General features: G+C 44.5%; 1 protein-coding gene across 1 annotated transcript in view; it reads left to right on the top strand.

Annotated features, from left to right (window-relative positions):
* Positions 1-742: 742 nt before the first annotated feature.
* BCKDK (branched chain keto acid dehydrogenase kinase) overlaps positions 743-16,239 on the top strand; it is a 30,028-nt gene continuing 14,531 nt past the window's right edge. The window contains exons 1-6 of the mRNA XM_029285589.1: positions 743-949; positions 5,605-5,673; positions 7,007-7,117; positions 10,406-10,453; positions 11,815-11,934; positions 12,899-12,997. Of these exons, the coding sequence (XP_029141422.1) occupies positions 755-949; positions 5,605-5,673; positions 7,007-7,117; positions 10,406-10,453; positions 11,815-11,934; positions 12,899-12,997 (642 nt within the window). The 5' untranslated portion in view covers positions 743-754. The remainder of the gene's footprint in view (positions 950-5,604; positions 5,674-7,006; positions 7,118-10,405; positions 10,454-11,814; positions 11,935-12,898; positions 12,998-16,239) is intronic.

Below are 16,239 nucleotides of genomic sequence, written 5' to 3'. Positions count from 1 at the left end.
TCCATAAGGCTGAACAGTGACATGTTGGTGAGGAAGGGGGTCAAAACAGTAGATAGCAGTCATGGCCTTCATAGTTGAAACAGGTTTGATTGTCCCCAGAACAGCTGAATGGAGTAGAGTAGAGTAGAGTAGAGTAGAGTAGAGTAGAGTAGAGTAGAGTAGAGTAGAGTAGAGTAGAGTAGAGTAGAGTAAACAGAGTTGGAACAGACCTTGGAGGTCATCTAGTCCAACCCCCTGTTTGGAAACCCTATACCATTTCAGACAAATGATTGTCCAGTCTCTTCTTTAAAACCTCCAGTGTTGGAGCATTCAGAACTTCTGGAGGCAGGTTGTTCTACTGATTAATTGTTCTAACAGCCAGGAAATTGCTCCTTAGTTCTATGTTGCTTCCCTCCTTGACTAGTTTCCATCCGTTGCTTCTTGTCCTGCCTTCAGAAGCCTTGGAAAAGAGCTTGACTCCCTCTTCTTTGTGGCAGCCCCTGAGATATTGGAACACTGCTATCATGTCACTATAGTCCTTCTTTTCATTAAACTAGACATACCCTATTCCAGCAACCGTTCTTGATATGTTTTAGCCTCCAGTCCCCTGATCATTTTTGCTGCTCTTCTCTGCACTTCTCAACGTCTTTTTTACATCGTGGTGACTAAAACAGACAGCCAGGACTCTGGATCTTGGTCAAACTGGTACAAGAAGGACTTCTGAAGTGGGGTGGCACATTTTTTCTCTCTTCAGGCGCCTTTGGTAAAGAAAATTATGTGGAAAACACTGCTGAGGATAGAGCTGGGAGCAGCAGGGAACCAGGCCCCTTGCGTGCTCCCCTTCCTTCTTCCCGGACTCCGCTATGGGTCCTCTTCGGCTATTGATCAGCACCACGAACTGGCCAGGGAGCGATCTAAGACAGTTACCTCTTTCTACAATCAATCTGCCATTGATGCAGCCGCTGAAAAGGTGAGTGGAAATCAATACAGTTGAATTGATTGTTTTGACCCCCAGGTCATAACATAAGAATGCCATATCCTACAGCAAAATAACAATGAGACGATGAAATTATAAGAGAGAGTAATAGACATTCAGGTAATCCTCGACTTAACAATCATAATCGTAAGAGCCATGGTGGCTCAGTGGTTAGAATGCAGTACTGCAGGCTACTTCTGCTGACTGCCGGCTGCCAGCAGTTCGATTCTCACCAGCTCACGGTTGACTCAGCCTTCCATCCTTCCGAGGTCAGTAAAATGAAGACCCAGATTGTTGGAGGGGCAATAGGTTGACCCTGTAAACCAGAGCTTTTCAACCTTTTCACCCATTGTACCACTTTTAGGATATGGCAACATCCGAGTACCACCAGTTGCCTAGCAAGGTGTCAAAAACTTGATGACCAAAAATATATATATAAATAAGTGATAAAATACAGGTAGTCCTTGACTTACAACAGTTCACTTAGTGACTGTTCGAAGTTACAATGGCACTGAAAAAAGTGTCCCCCAAGCCACAGCCCAGCAAGACACCTGCCTGCCCACCCAGTGGCGCTCTTCCTCCTGTCCGAGGTTTTCATTGTTGTGAGCATTTCTGTTGAGGATTGGCAGCGGGGGTGGGGTGGGGGTGTTTGGTTTTTATTCCCCCCGTCTGCTGGGTGGTTGCAGCAGGTTTTGGTCACTTCACAAGACCCTGGGACACTGTGACCGTCATAAATATGAATCAGTTGCCAAGCATCTGAATGTAAATCACAAGACCCTGGAGATGCTGCAACATTCCAGCTGATCGGCACTTCATCTGGGCTCAGCAGAAGCGCCAGGATCAGCGCCAAGCTCCAGCTGGAGCCTGGCGCTGATCCTGGCGCTTCCACTGAGCCCTGACAGCCCCGAAGAAGCACTGATCCTGGCGCTTCCGCTGAGCCCTGACAGCCCTGCAGCTCCAGCCATCTCTTGCTCAGGCTTGTGCGGTGCTGCCATCGATTCAGCTCATTCCCCTCCCCCGCTACCACTTTTCTAGGATGGTTGTGTACCACCTGCCAGGTGCCAATGTACCACAGGTGGTACCCGTACCACTGGTTGAAAAGCCCTGCTGTAAACCACTTAGAGAGGGCTGTAAAGCACTGTGGAGAGGTAGATAAGTCTAAGTGCTCTTGCTATAATGGAGCCTGCCCGTTTGGGCTTGTCAGTCATAAGTTGGGTCACCGCGTGAGTGGATGCATTTTCACAACCTTTTTTTTTTTTTTTGCTGCATTTGTTAAGTGAATCCATTGTTCACTATGGGCTGCTTTTGCCCAAAACTGAAAGTAAATGCGACTACGGGACACTGGAAATGCATAAATGTGGGCTGGTTGCAGAGCACCCGAAACGCAGTTCTGTAGCCATTGGAATTTCAGAACCAGGTTATAAGGTGGTCTGTCATAATTTCAAATGGTCGCTAAACAACCGGTCGTAGCTTGAGGATTACCTGTATTAGATGTAAAAAGGTTGCAACCAAATAAAGCCCAGCTACAATTAAGGACTTAACTATTTCTTCCTAAGTTTAAATGACAGCAGAACCAAGGCAGTAATTGGTAGCTGATCGCTGGAAACACATCTGCAAGAACAGGGATGGGTAACTATGGCGACTTTACAACCTGTGGACTTCAAGTCCCAGAATTCCTGAGCCAGCCATGTATGGCTGCCTCTGGAATTCTGGGAATTGAAGACCACAGGTCATGAAGTTGTCATAATTGCCCACCCCTACGCAAGAAGTTAGTCAGAGCCCTTGAATTCATTGGCCATTCATGATTTGGCCCTGATGTCATTGTGAACGGGTCAGTGAAGGCCATAACGTAGAATATCCTCCACTTGGCCACTAATCGCAAGGACAGGGGCATTGTTCAACAGGGAGCTTGCAAAATCTCCCTTCAAGATATGTGGAGGGTGTGGCCTGCAGGTGAATGGGCATTAAAGTCCTTCAAAAGGTGACTGAGAACAGATATTGCAACCGAGTCCCCATTCATAGCTCAGACAAAACCCAATAAAGCATGGGGTCTTCAAACTTGGCCCTTTTACGACTTGTGGACTTCAACTCCCAGAATTCCTCAGCCAAGTACGCTGGCTGAGGAATTCTGGGAGTTGAAGTCCACAAGTCGTAAAAGGGCCAAGTTTGAAGACCCTTGCAATAAAGCATAGGCGAAGGGGCAGCCATTCCTGTTTCTCCAGCGCCTTCCAATAAAACTTCTGCCTTGAGACTGGAGCAGAACCAGCTCGGGCACCAGGAACATGGTTATCTCATGATTAAAATAAAAGGACAGGTTGGAGCAGACATGTTACATTCCTGGAGGGTGCCTGACCTAGTTGGCCACTGATCTGTTGGTTTTGGCATAGTTAATGCCCTTTCGGTGTTCATGGCAAGGAGGTTGGGTGGAGTTAGACTTAGACTTCATTTCCTTGGAAGACGGCCAATAAGGTTTGAATGCCGCAGACAGAAAGTCTTTGGCCTCTTATTTTGCTCGCTCCCAGCTGAAACGATTCCCCCAGCACAGCACAGCGTTTCTCGACCCTGGCAACTTGAAAAGGGGAGCACTTCAACCCCCAGAATGCCCCAACTCACATGCAATCAACAACCGGCAACCACTTTCTCGGTATTACAGATTATATTCGTTTATCGAAATATGAAATACAAAGAAAAATGAAAATAGTGGGAGAGTAGGGGAGGAAAAAGGAAAGAGGAAAAACATAGCGTAAAAGGGGGAAGGAAAAAAAAACACTGACTCCTTTTATAGTGCAGAAGAATAAAGTAATAACATACGGCCTCAGCTTTTTACTTTTACATAGTGATAGATACTAGCCATTTCTATAACAACAGATCTGTCTAATCAGTAAAAGCCAAAATCAAAGTTTCAGGGTTTTTTTCCCACCTCAAGAACAAAGTCCAGAAGTGGTTTCCAAGTAAAACATAAAGTTAGGTGTCCTCTTTTCCTTGATTAAAGTAGTCAATTCAGCCGTCTCTGCTAACTTCATCAGCTTTTGCAGCCAGTCATCCATTGTGGGGGGGCCACACATTTTAAAGTTGCCAAGGTTGAGAAACATTGCTCTAGTAGTGAATCCGAGTGGACTCCTTATTCACATTTTCCCTGTTTCCTGAGCTTGATGCATGCTTTTGTAAACCATCATCCCCGCATGGTTTTTCCAAGGTCATCTATCTCTGTGGTTCTTTACGTCAGGGCTTTTCAACCAGTGGTACGGGTACCACCTGTGGTACATTGGCACCTGGCAGGTGGTACGCGACCATCCTAGAAAAGTGGTAGTGGGGGAGGGGAATGAGCTGAACTGGTGGCAGCACCGCACAAGCCTGAGCGAGAGATGGCTGGAGCTGCAGGGCTGTCAGGGCTCAGTGGAAGTGCCAGGATCAGCGCTTCTTCGGGACTGTCAGGGCTCAGCGGAAGCACCAGGATCAGCGCCAGGCTCCAGCTGGAGCTTGGCGCTGATCCTGGCGCTTCTGCTGAGCCCAGAAGAAGCGCCAATCAGCTGGAATGTTGCAGCATCTCCAGGGTCTGGTGATTTACATTCAGATGCTTGGCAACTGATTCATATTTATGAGGGTCACAGTGTCCCAGGGTCATGTGAAGTGACCAAAACCTGCTACAACCACCCAGCAGACGGGGGGAATAAAAACCAAACACCCCCCACCCCACCCCCGCTGCCAATCCTCAACAGAAATGCTCACAACAATGAAGACCTCGGACAGGAGGAAGAGTGCCGCTGGGCGGGCGGGCAGTTGTCTTGCTTGGCTGTGGCTTGGGGGACACTTTTTTCAGTGCCATTGTAACGTCGAACAGTCATTAAGCGAACTGTTGTAAGTCGAGGACTACCTGTACTTTATCACTTTTTTCCGTTTTTTGGGGTGGTTATCAAGTTTTTGACACCTTGCTAGGCGACTGGTGGTACTCGGATATTGCCATATCCTAAAAGTGGTACAATGGGTGAAAAGGTTGAAAAGCCCTGATCTACATCAGGTGCTGGGGTAATTTATGGATGGGCGATAAAAATGGGTTGTAGAAGATGAGCAAGGGAGTTGATGGCCATTATAACTGGCTCAGGGTTTAGTTTGTGTCTGGGAAATTTTATTATTTACTTAAAACATTTATATAGCCGTCCATCTTTCAGCCAGCTCTGGGCAGTTCCCAATCAAGATTAAGAAAACGTATAAAATAGTTTTAAAAACTATAAAAACGCTATCATAAAACAGTTAGAAATCACAAAAAACTGGCGCCAATCCATCTTAACGTACCGTCAGGAATGAATTTGATTTCTAATTCTGCATGCTCAGAAGAGGGTCACCCTCAAAACTTTTTGAGGGCATCGTGAATTTGAGAAAAAGTTTTAAACTACAGCAGGGGTCCCCAAACCTGGCAACTTTTAAGACTTGTGTACTTCAACACCCAGAATTCCTCAGCAAGCCATGCTGGCTAGGAATTCTGGGAGTTGAAGTCCACAAGTCTTAAAGAGGCCATGTTTGGAGACCCCTGTACTACAGGGCAGGGTATAATGAAAAAAAAGTTTGTCGTGGGACCCTTGATGCTGTGCTTATTGCCTTCCTGGGGGCCTCTAGAGGTTTTGTCAACGTGCTTTCTGTTCTCTTTGCAGCCCTCTGTGAGGTTGACACCCACCACCATGTTGTATTCTGGACGTTCTCAAGATGGCAGCCACCTTTTGGTAGGTGTGAGATTACCTCCATGTTATTACTTGCCAATTATCTAGATCTGTTTTTCATCCTTTCCCTCCCGTTTGGAATTATGGGATTTATAGCTGCTTCAGGAGCTGCTGTACATATTGAGAAATCTTGGTTTGTATGCTAACTCTTTAAGTGCAGGAAGTCTCTTTTGGGAGACGGTATCCAAGAGTGTATACCTCATAGGTGTGACCTAGTAAAGCTGCATCATATGATTCTGTTATGTATCTAGACCAGGGGTAGGCAACCTCAGCTCTTTTATGACTCGTGGACTTCAACTCCCAGAATTCATGAGCCAACCATGCTGAGGGGAAAGGGAGAGTTTCCAAGCTGAGCCATGCTGGCTCAGGAATTCTGGGAGTTGAAGTCCACGAGTCATAAAAGAGCCAAGGTTGCCTACCCCTGATCTAGAACAGAAACGTTCTCTTTTTCAGGTGACACAATCTAGCACATGGAAAATCTGTTGATAAAGAAGCAGCCCCTGCTTCAAAATTCCCTCCCTTACGGCAAGCTTAATTTGTCGTTCTATTTCTTAGGTTTAGGGCTATTCGGCCCATCAAGCATAAATAATTTCCCCCCAAAAATATTCTGAGATGATTTAAACCAGAGGTGTCCAAGCTTGGCACCTTTTAAGACCTGTGGAACTCAACTCCCAGAATTCCCCAGCCAGCAGGGGGAATCCTGGGAGCTGAAGTCCACAAGTCTTAAAGTTGCCAAGGTTGGATACTTCTGGTTTAAACCTATACTGCAGGGGTCTTCAAACGTGGCCCTTTTATGACTTGTGGACTTCTAAATTTATAATAGGAAATTCCAATTCTCTTTCTCTCTCTCTCTCTCTCCCTCTCCCTCCCTCTCCCTCTCCCTCCCTCTCCCTCCCTCCCTCCCTCCCTCCCTTCCTTCCTTTTTTCTTCCACACTCTTTCTTCTTTCTTTCTTTCTTTCTTTCTTTCTTTCTTTCTTTCTTTCTTTCTTTCTTTCTTTCTTTCTTCCTTCCTTCCTTCCTTCCTTCCTTCCTTCCTTCCTTCTTCTTTCTTTTCCATTCTATTTTTATCCTGCCTTTATCAATTTATAAGTAGCTCAAGGTGAGAAACATATCTAATACTCCTTTCTCCTTCTATTTTCCCCGGGCTGCAGCCCATTCGGAACCGGGTTGTGGAAATGCTGGGCAAGTGCACGCGAAGCTGCATTGGCGAAAGCAGTGCACGTGCGTGAAACCAACCCCTCTCTCCCCCGCCACCGCCGCTGCCGCCGCCGGTCCACCCAGCCAGAAAGGTTGGAGACTGCCGATCTACAATCTCCCTTTTATGTTTTGCTACAGAAAAGCGCCCGTTACCTGCACCATGAGCTGCCGGTCCGTATTGCTCACCGCATCAAAGGGTTTCGAAGCCTTCCCTTCATCATTGGCTGCAACCCCACCATCCTCCATGTGGTAGGCGCACCAAGGTCTGCGGGGAAGCATCGGAAAGAGATGACCCATAACTGGCGTTGGATCTAAAGCAGGGAAACGGACGAGGCCCTTGAGGCTGTTGATGTTCTGATAATCCACCCTTAAAACGGTGTCGTAATTGCTTCCTTCACATTATGTAGCAAGGATCTCATTCCCTGCTTTTTCAAGCAACTATTTCTCAAAGCCGCAGGGCTGGTAGTCCTCGATTTACGGCTACAGTTGGGACCAGAATTTCCATTGTTAAACAAAGCAGTTGTTAATAGCAGTAGCAGTGGCGCTTAGACTTAGATACCGCTTCACAGTGCTTTACAGCCCTCTGTAAGCGGATTTACAGAGTCAGCCCAACAATCTGGGTCCTCGTTTTACCGACCTCGGAAGGATGGAAGGCTGAGTCAACCTTGAGCCAGTGAGAATCGAACTGCTGGCAGCCGGCAGTCAGCAGAAGTAGCCTGCAATACTGCATTCTAGCCACTGCGCCACCACGGCTCAGCTAAGCGAGTTGTATCCGATTTTATGGCCTTTATTGCCCCGATTAAGTGCCGTTGTTAAGGGAATACACGGTCCTTAAACAAATCCAGCTTCTTCCATTGATTTTGCTGGTCAAAAGCTGGCTGGGAAGGTCACCAATGGCGATCACATGACCCCGGGATGCTGTAACCGTCATAAATACGTGCTGGTTGCCAAGAGCACCCTAATTCTGGTCCTGTGATTGGGGGATGGTGCAAAGTGCCAGGAGCAGTCCTATCTCTGAACGGTCACTAAATGAATGGCTGTAAGTCAAGGGCTATCTGTAATGCAGAATCAAAGAGAAATTTGCTTTTGCACGTGGAAAGTTACACAGACAGGACTGGAGACCTTTGACCTCTGTTTTAGTGACGATTTTGTCTTTATTCCCAAATCTCGGTTCCGATGAGAGTCGGAACGGAGGATTATTTCAGCAAGGAAAATGTTCCTTGGATGTTGCTTCCCTGGCTAGGAAGGAAAGTTTGGGGAACCAGATGCTACATTCTCACTGCCTTTGCAGTGAAGATAGACGGGGCTTTTGGCTAACAGGAAGAACGAGTCGACTCACTCACTGGATTATGGATGGACTTACAGCCATTCTTTTAGCTATCCTTTAAAGCAGGGCTTTTCAACCAGTGGTACGGATACCACCTGTGGTACATTGGCACCTGGCAGGTGGTATGCGACCATCCTAGAAAAGTGGTAGCGGGGGAGGGGAATGAGCTGAATCGATGGCAGCACCGCACAAGCCTGAGAGAGAGATGGCTGGAGCTGCAGGGCTGTCAGGGCTCAGTGGAAGCGCCAGGATCAGCGACAGGCTCCAGCTGGAGCTCGGCGCTGATCCTGGCACTTCTGCTGAGCCCAGAAGAAGCACCGATCAGCTGGAATGTTGCAGCATCTCCAGGGTCTTGTGATTTACATTCAGATGCTTGGCAACTGATTCATATTTATGACAGTCACAGTGTCCCAGGGTCATGTGAAGTGACCAAAACCTGCTGCAACCACCCAGCAGACGGGGGGAATAAAAACCAAACACCCCCCACCCCACCCCTGCTGCCAATCCTCAACAGAAATGCTCACAACAATGGAAACCTCGGACAGGAGGAAGAGCGCCGCTGGGCGGGCAGGCAGGTGTCTTGCTCGGCTGTGGCTTGGGGGGCACTTTTTTCAGTGCCATTGTAACTTCGAACAGTCACTAAGCGAACTGTTGTAAGTCGAGGACTACCTGTACTTTATCACTTTTTTCCTTCTTTTTTTTTTGGTCATCAAGTTTTTGACACCTTGCTAGGCGACTGGTGGTACTCGGATGTTGCCATATCCTAAAAGTGGTACAATGGGTGAAAAGGTTGAAAAGCCCTAGTTTAGCTATCTTTTGGAATTACAACAGCAGTGAAAAAAGTGTCTTACGACCGCTGCAGCATCCCCATGGCCATGCGATTAGAACCCAGGCCCTTGGCAACCGGCATGCGTTGACGACGGTTGTCATGTCCCAGGGTCACGTGATCACACCTGCCGCTTTCCCAGCCAGCTTCCGAATAAGCAAAGTCCATGGGGGAAGCCAGATTCGGTTAGTGACCTCAGGATTCAATTGATCAACTGCAGTGATTTGTTTAACAATCGTGGCATAGAAAAGGTTGGAAAATTGGGTGCGACTCACTTAACAACAGCCTTGCCTAGCAGGGGTGATTCTGATCCCAATTAAGGTTGTAAGCTGAGGACTACCCATACAGGGAACTTAAGAAATCAATGGCTTACAGCAGGGGTTCTCAAACCTGACCACTTTAAGACTTGTGGACTTCAACTCCCAGAATTCCCAAGCCAGCCATGGCTGGCTGGGGAATTCTGGGAGTTGAAGTCCACAAGTCTTAAAGTGGCCAGGTTTGCAGACCCCTGGCTTACAGCCTAGCTTACTCTTTCTTGGAGGGTGAGGTTTTGTGGCAATAAAAACAGTAGTAATAATAATAGTAAAAAATGATAGGAATAACTGACCAAATAACTGGTTCTATTGCTTTCCTCAAAGGGATTTGATGGCCAGAGTCTTCCCTTGAATATCATTTTTCTTCAATATGCCGTACCGGATTCTGCTTCCATTCAACAATGGCTGGAAAACTAAACTGTTTGCCTGGTCACTTGCACATTTTTAACTTGCTAGTTCAGGGGTCCTCAACTTTGGCAACTTTTAGACTTGTGAACTTCAACAATTAACCAGTGGAACAACCTGCCTCCAGAAGCGGTGAATGCTCCAACACTGGAAGTTATTAAGAAAAAACTGGACAGCCATTTGTCCGAAATGGTATAGGGTTACCTGCCTGAGCAGGGGGTTGGACTTGATGACCTCCAAGGTCCCTTCCAACTTTATTATTATTATTATTATTATTATTATTATTAACTCCCAGAATTCTGGGAGTTGAAGTCCACAAGTCTTAGAGTTGCCAAGGTTGAGGACCCCTGTGCTGGTTGACATGGCCTCACGATTTCATTTTCCCTCAGAGGCAGCATTATAACAGCAGTGACTACTGTTTTTACAGCAGCCTTGCAGTGTAGGCCAATAGATGTCCCCGAACGTCATTTTGTGAGCTACTCCGAGTTCTCGAGAAAAGCCCCTGTACATCTCACTATGGGTCTCTCTCCCCTTGTGTTTAGCCCACTTCAGTTCTTTCTTTCTCAAAATCTAATGAGAGACTGGGAATTTGGAGAGCACACATTTCCTGATTTTGTTGATGGCCCTTCTGCGTCACTCATTGCTGCCCTCTTTTCTATTTTCAGCACGAGCTTTATATTCGAGCCTTCCAGAAACTGAGTGAATTTCCCCCAGTAAGTATCGTTGGAAACAAAAATGTTTATTTTTGCCATTGTGAGCTGCATATACATTTTCATATACATCTACCCCTTCGTGAAGTTTCAGATTGTTCACTGACTCCCCACAACATTTATTGTATGAAATTAATTTAATAATTATTACTTTAATTAACAACCCACATTCTTCTGTATTGCCAGTTCTACAGAGATATTGGCCACAAGTTGATTGTACCTCTTTTATTTAATTTTCTGGGGGACTTTAATCATTTTTATCTACCTGTCTGTGAAAATAATAATAATAATAATAATAATAATAATAATAATAATAATAATAATAATAATAATAATAATAATAATAATAATAATAATAATAATAATAAAGTTGGAAGGTACCTTGGAGGTCATCTAGTCCAACCCCCTGCTCAGGCAGGTAACCCTATACCGTTTCGGACAAATGGCTGTCCAGTCTCTTCTTAAAAACTTCCAGTGTTGGAGCATTCACCGCTTCTGGGGGCAGGTTGTTCCACTGGTTAATTGTTCTAACTGTCAGGAAGTTTCTCCTTAGTTCTAGGTTGCTTCCTTCCTTGCTTAGTTTCCACCCGTTGCTTCTTGTCCTGCCTTCAGGCGCTTTGGAGAATAGCTTGACTCCCTCTTCTTTGTGGCAGCCCCTGAGATATTGGAACACTGCTATCATGTCCCCCCTCGTCCTTCTCTTCATTAAACTAGACATACCCAATTCCAGCAACCGTTCCTTATATGTTTTAGCCTCCAGTCCCCTAATCATCTTTGTTGCTCTTCTGTGTACTCTTTCTAGAGTCTCAACATCTTTTTTACATCATGGTGTAAAATAATCAAAGCAAATTTATTTCTCTAAAAGTAGCCAAATTTTGCTACATGATGTATAAGCTTTGCCCACAGATGGTTGCTAATAGTTTTTTTTTTTGTTAATAGGGGATAGTTTTGTGTTATTCATTTTATTGATTGTATTTTTATTGCTCCATGACTAAAATAAAATTGTGCCTGTCTCTGTAATTAATAGTACTAATAATAGTAGTTAATAATAACTACCTTCCCAATAATAATGGTATTGGCTCCTTGGGGTCAATATTGTCCACTCTGGGGAATCCTGCCCTATAGCCATGAGAAGAAACAGCATATATATTTCAAAATAGATTAAAAAATAGCCGCCCAGAACCACTTGATAGTGGTATGGGCAGCCAATAAATTTAATAAATAAAATAAATGACATTGGTTAAATTGAATTGTACTGTTGGCTTAAGACCCTGACAAATTAAACAAGTCCCCCCCCCTGTCATTCAGTAGCCCCAGTTCCCTCATTGAATGCTTTCCCTCCGTCTCTTCTTCTGTGTTAAAAGATCAAAGACCAAGAATCCGAGGCCCAGTACTGCAAACTGGTCCGACAGCTCCTGGATGACCACAAGGACATTGTCACACTGCTGGCGGAGGGCTTGCGGGAATGTCGCAAACACATCCAGGTAACTGGGAGGATGTTTGTCCAAGTTGGTGAAGCCGTTGGGCAACAGCCAAAGAAGTCAGTGGTTGAAGGCCTTATTTTGAGAGGGATGGAGATAAGGCTGTCAAAATGTCAGGAGATTGTGAAGTCAAGAGGTAGCTTCTCCATTATCAGTGAAATGATCCTTCTTCTCAGAAGGATGTTTGGAAGAAATCCCCAAAATCTTCCCCCTCATGAAAACAGGGATGTGTTTACTTCAAGTGGGAAATAGTTGAATTGATGGGATTCTTGGAAGTCTATCCAATAAACTGGATTTTCTTCTCAATAAAACTTCACAAGAGATTTCCGTAAGAATTGGGCTTGAAATCCCCTTCATATGTAGATGATGCCTGATAGGAGTTCAGAACAGTTAGACCAGGGGTCTTCAAACTTGGCCCTTTTAAGACTTGTGGACTTCAACTCCCAGAATTCCTCAGCCAGGCATGCTGGCTGAGGAATCCTGGGAGTTGAAGTCCACAAGTCATAAAAGGGCCAAGTTTGAAGACCCCCGAGTTAGAGCAATGTTTCTCAACCTTGACAAAGGGTGGACTTCAACTCCCAGAATTCCCCAGCCAGCCATTCTGGCTGGGGAATTCTGGGAGTTGAAGTCTACCCTTTGTCAAGCTGCTAAAGTTGAGAAGCGCTGATTAGAGAATAAGTTCGTGAGGAGAGACTATTTATCCAAACCTGCTCCGTGCTATAAAGCCTTTCCGATTTCACTCCTGTTGCTATAATCATCTGAACCACCGAGTTAATTTTGGGGAAATGGATGATATAATGAAGGCAGCTCATTCTTGGATCTCTCTTGGAGGGAAAACATTTCAATCCCACCTGCGCCTGTTTAACAGCAAACGCCCCTCAAGGGGAAGAACGTTTGAGGAAGATTGAGTGGGAGGAAAGGTTTTTCAGTTGCTTTGAATCTCAGAAGCTCTCCTGTTTCTTTCCAGGACGAGAAGGTGATCCGTTCTTTTCTGGACAAGACCCTCACATCCCGCTTAGGCATCCGGATGCTGGCTACTCACCACCTGGCCTTGCATGAGGACAAAGTACAGTCTTTCTTGAATTGAACTGAGATTTTATGATCAGGAAAATTAGATCTGTTCCCCCATCCAAGCCAGCATTATGGCTCAGCCCTATAATAGCTTTTTTTCCAAAAGGTTTTTCTTGGCCTTGGATTGGAGAAAAAAAATATCCTTTAATCTAGGACTGGCTGCAAACATGGTCAACCAGAGTTTCTCCAAGGTTAAAAAAAACAAAACACAAGCCTTGTGACTATCCCAAAAGTGCTTTTTTTTTCAGAAGGACAATGGACTTTGTTTTTCCTTGAAGAAGTTTCGCTTCTCATCCAAGAAGCTTCTTCAGTTCTGCCAGGTCACAGGAGGTTGGCAGCACCTAGCCCAGTGATGGCGAACCTTTTAGAGATCGGGTGTCCAAACTGCAACCCAAAACCCACTTATTTATCACAAAGTGCCAGGGCCGCATCAGCATTGTGGTGCCCTCGGGGCAGGGGGGGCAGGGAGGCGCCTCTGAGTGCTGCCTCTGGCATGCAAAAACAGGGGGCGCAAAAATGGACCAATATGCTGCAAGGCGCAAAAACGGCTGCCGCCATGCCGTGGGGTGCAGATACAAGGTGCTGCACCATGCAAGAATAGGGCAGGGTTAGTGAGTATCACGCAGGCACTAGCCCCACCCTATTTGCAGTGTGTGCATGCTCGTGCCCCCATGTAAAATGCTCCCCCCTCCCTTTTCTTTCAATCCACCAATCGGCAATGGTTGGTGACCTCTGCTTTACTGCCTCTACTCGAGGTTGCTAGTCAGCTGCTTCACCTCCTTTGTGCTGGGGAGGCTCCTGCTCCGGGCGGCGATAGTAGCCTGATGGACCTGCTACTGGTGGCGGTGGCAGGCGTGCCAACAGAGAGGGCTCTGAGTGCCGCCTCTGGCACGCGTGCCATAGGTTTGCCACCACTGACCTAGCCAATTTTGGTTGATCTTGGCAGCTAAGCCAGGTTGGAGGGGAGGCCACTAGGAAATCTTAGGGTTGTAGTAGGCCAAAACAAGAAGACAAAAATTGCTGGAAGAAGTAGTAGCAACTTACCTTTGCGTTGTTGCCAAGAATACCCAGACTCAAAGTTTCTTCCTTTTTCAAAAATTCACATTGCCATTCAATCTTCTCAAAGTAAACATGTCCTCAAACAATGTTCCACAAAGTTTCTCGTTTCTGATCATCCCTACTAACCTTCCTTAAATCTGTGCCATTTGCCCTAATCCTTCCCATGCTGTGGTGCCCAGACTGTCACAAATTAAATTAGAAATATTATTTTCCTGATTCGGAAATTCTGTCTCTTTGGACATCTCCCAAAGCATTGATAACAGTGAAAGGAATTGGCCATTTTCAGCAGTTTGCAGACCTTTTCAGCACTGAAGAATTCAGAACAGAGGTGGATTTTGAGAAGTACAGAAAACAAAGTTGATTCTGTGGGCAGTTTGAGAATAGGGAGGAAAAAAAAGTGGAATTCCAAGTTCATAGAAAAGCATGAAAAATCAGAATAGAAGAGAGAAGAGCAAAATAAATAAATAAATAAATAAATAAATAAATAAATAAATAAATAAATAAAAATAATAATAATAATAATAATAATAATAATAATAATAATAATAATAATAATTTTATTGATTAGCCCTTGGGCCATATCAAAGTGCAAAGTTCCAACAACAAATCATTACCAAAGTCTAATAAAAGCAATTTAAAATAAAATTTGATAAAATACAGTTTAAAATGGAACTAGAATAAAATATGACTTAAGATGAAATTGGAGTAAAATATAGTCTAAAATAAAGTTAAAATAGAGTACAGTAATTTAAAATATAGATAAAATATGACAGCAAAATAAACAAGAAAAAGAATGATGTATTTTTTCCACTGTTCCAAGCAATTCTTACAACTTCTTCTGCTATGTCCACTTTCCATTCTTTCTGTAGGAAAATTCATCTGTCTTGTAATGTTTTATTCTAAGGACTTTTCTCCTCCTGCAGTTCTATTATTTATTATTTATTTCAAATAATAGAATAGAATAGAATAGAATAGAATAGAATAGAATAGAATAGAATAGAATAGAGCTGGAAGGGACCTTGGAGGTCTTCTAGTCCAGCCTCCTACTCAAGCATGAAAACCTATAGCATTTCAGATAAGTGACTGTCTAGTCTCTTCTTTAAAACTTCCACGATTTCTGGAGGCAAGCTGTTCCACGGGTTAATTGTCCTCACTGTTAGGAAGTTTCTCCTTAATTCCAGATTGCTTCTCTCTTTGATCAGTTTCCCACCATTGTTTCTTGTCCTGCCCTCTGGAGCTTTGGAGAATAGTTTGACACACTCTTCTTTGTGGCAGCCTTTAAATACTGGAATACTGCTATCACGTCACCCCTGTTTCTTCTTTTCTTTAGACTAGCCAAACCCAAGTCCTGCAGCCGTTCTTCATATGTTGACCAAAATTGGTTACTGTATTCCAGGTGTGATCTTATTAGGGTTTTATAAAGCAGTACTAATACTTTGTATCATCTTTATTCTATGCCTCTGTTTATACAACCCAGGATTGTATTAGCTTTTTTGGCTGCTGCTGCACACTGCTGGCTCATGGTCAAGTGATCGTCCACTAGGACTCCAAGGTCCCTCTCAACAGTTGCTGTTTTTGAGCCAGGTCTCGCCTAATCTGTACTTGTACCTTTGATTTTTTCCTGCCTAAATGTAAAAATTTGCTTTTCTCCACATTAAAACTCATTTTGTTGGATAGAGCCCATTGTTCAAGTTTGTCGAGATCTTTTTGGATCCTGAGCTTGTCTTCTGGGGTGTTGGCTATTCTTGCCAGTTTAGTTTTATTTCTTTTATCTCTTTTCTTCTTTTCTATTTTCCCCCCAAGACCTATTCTTCACAGTACATAATGACTTCTTTCATTCTAATTCTCTCAGACAATCAGACAATCAGATCAATTATGCCTTTAGGTATATATATTCATTTCTTTGTCTTGTGTACCTGTGAATAGAACAATGCTTATTTGTATTATGTATTCTTTGTCATTCTGATTCATTCATGCAGCTGGAATGAACTACCCCCCGAGATCCGGATGATTCCGGATCTCCTTACTTTCCGCCGCGCCCTCAAGACATGGCTTTTTCAGCAAGCGGGCCTGACCTAGGGAGGATTTTAGGCAGGGATAATTTTAAAAGTATTTTAATTGGAAACACAGCTTGTAATATTTGGTTTTAATTCGGCTTTTATCGGGGTTTATTTTCTG

Source organism: Protobothrops mucrosquamatus, unplaced genomic scaffold (assembly GCF_001527695.2).
Source record: "Protobothrops mucrosquamatus isolate PMUCROS unplaced genomic scaffold, P.Mucros_1.0 scaffold1908, whole genome shotgun sequence".
In the NCBI taxonomy this organism is placed as follows: Eukaryota; Metazoa; Chordata; class Lepidosauria; order Squamata; family Viperidae; genus Protobothrops; species Protobothrops mucrosquamatus.
Note: the sequence above shows the minus strand (reverse complement) of the source record. Positions and strands in the feature narration are given on the sequence as shown.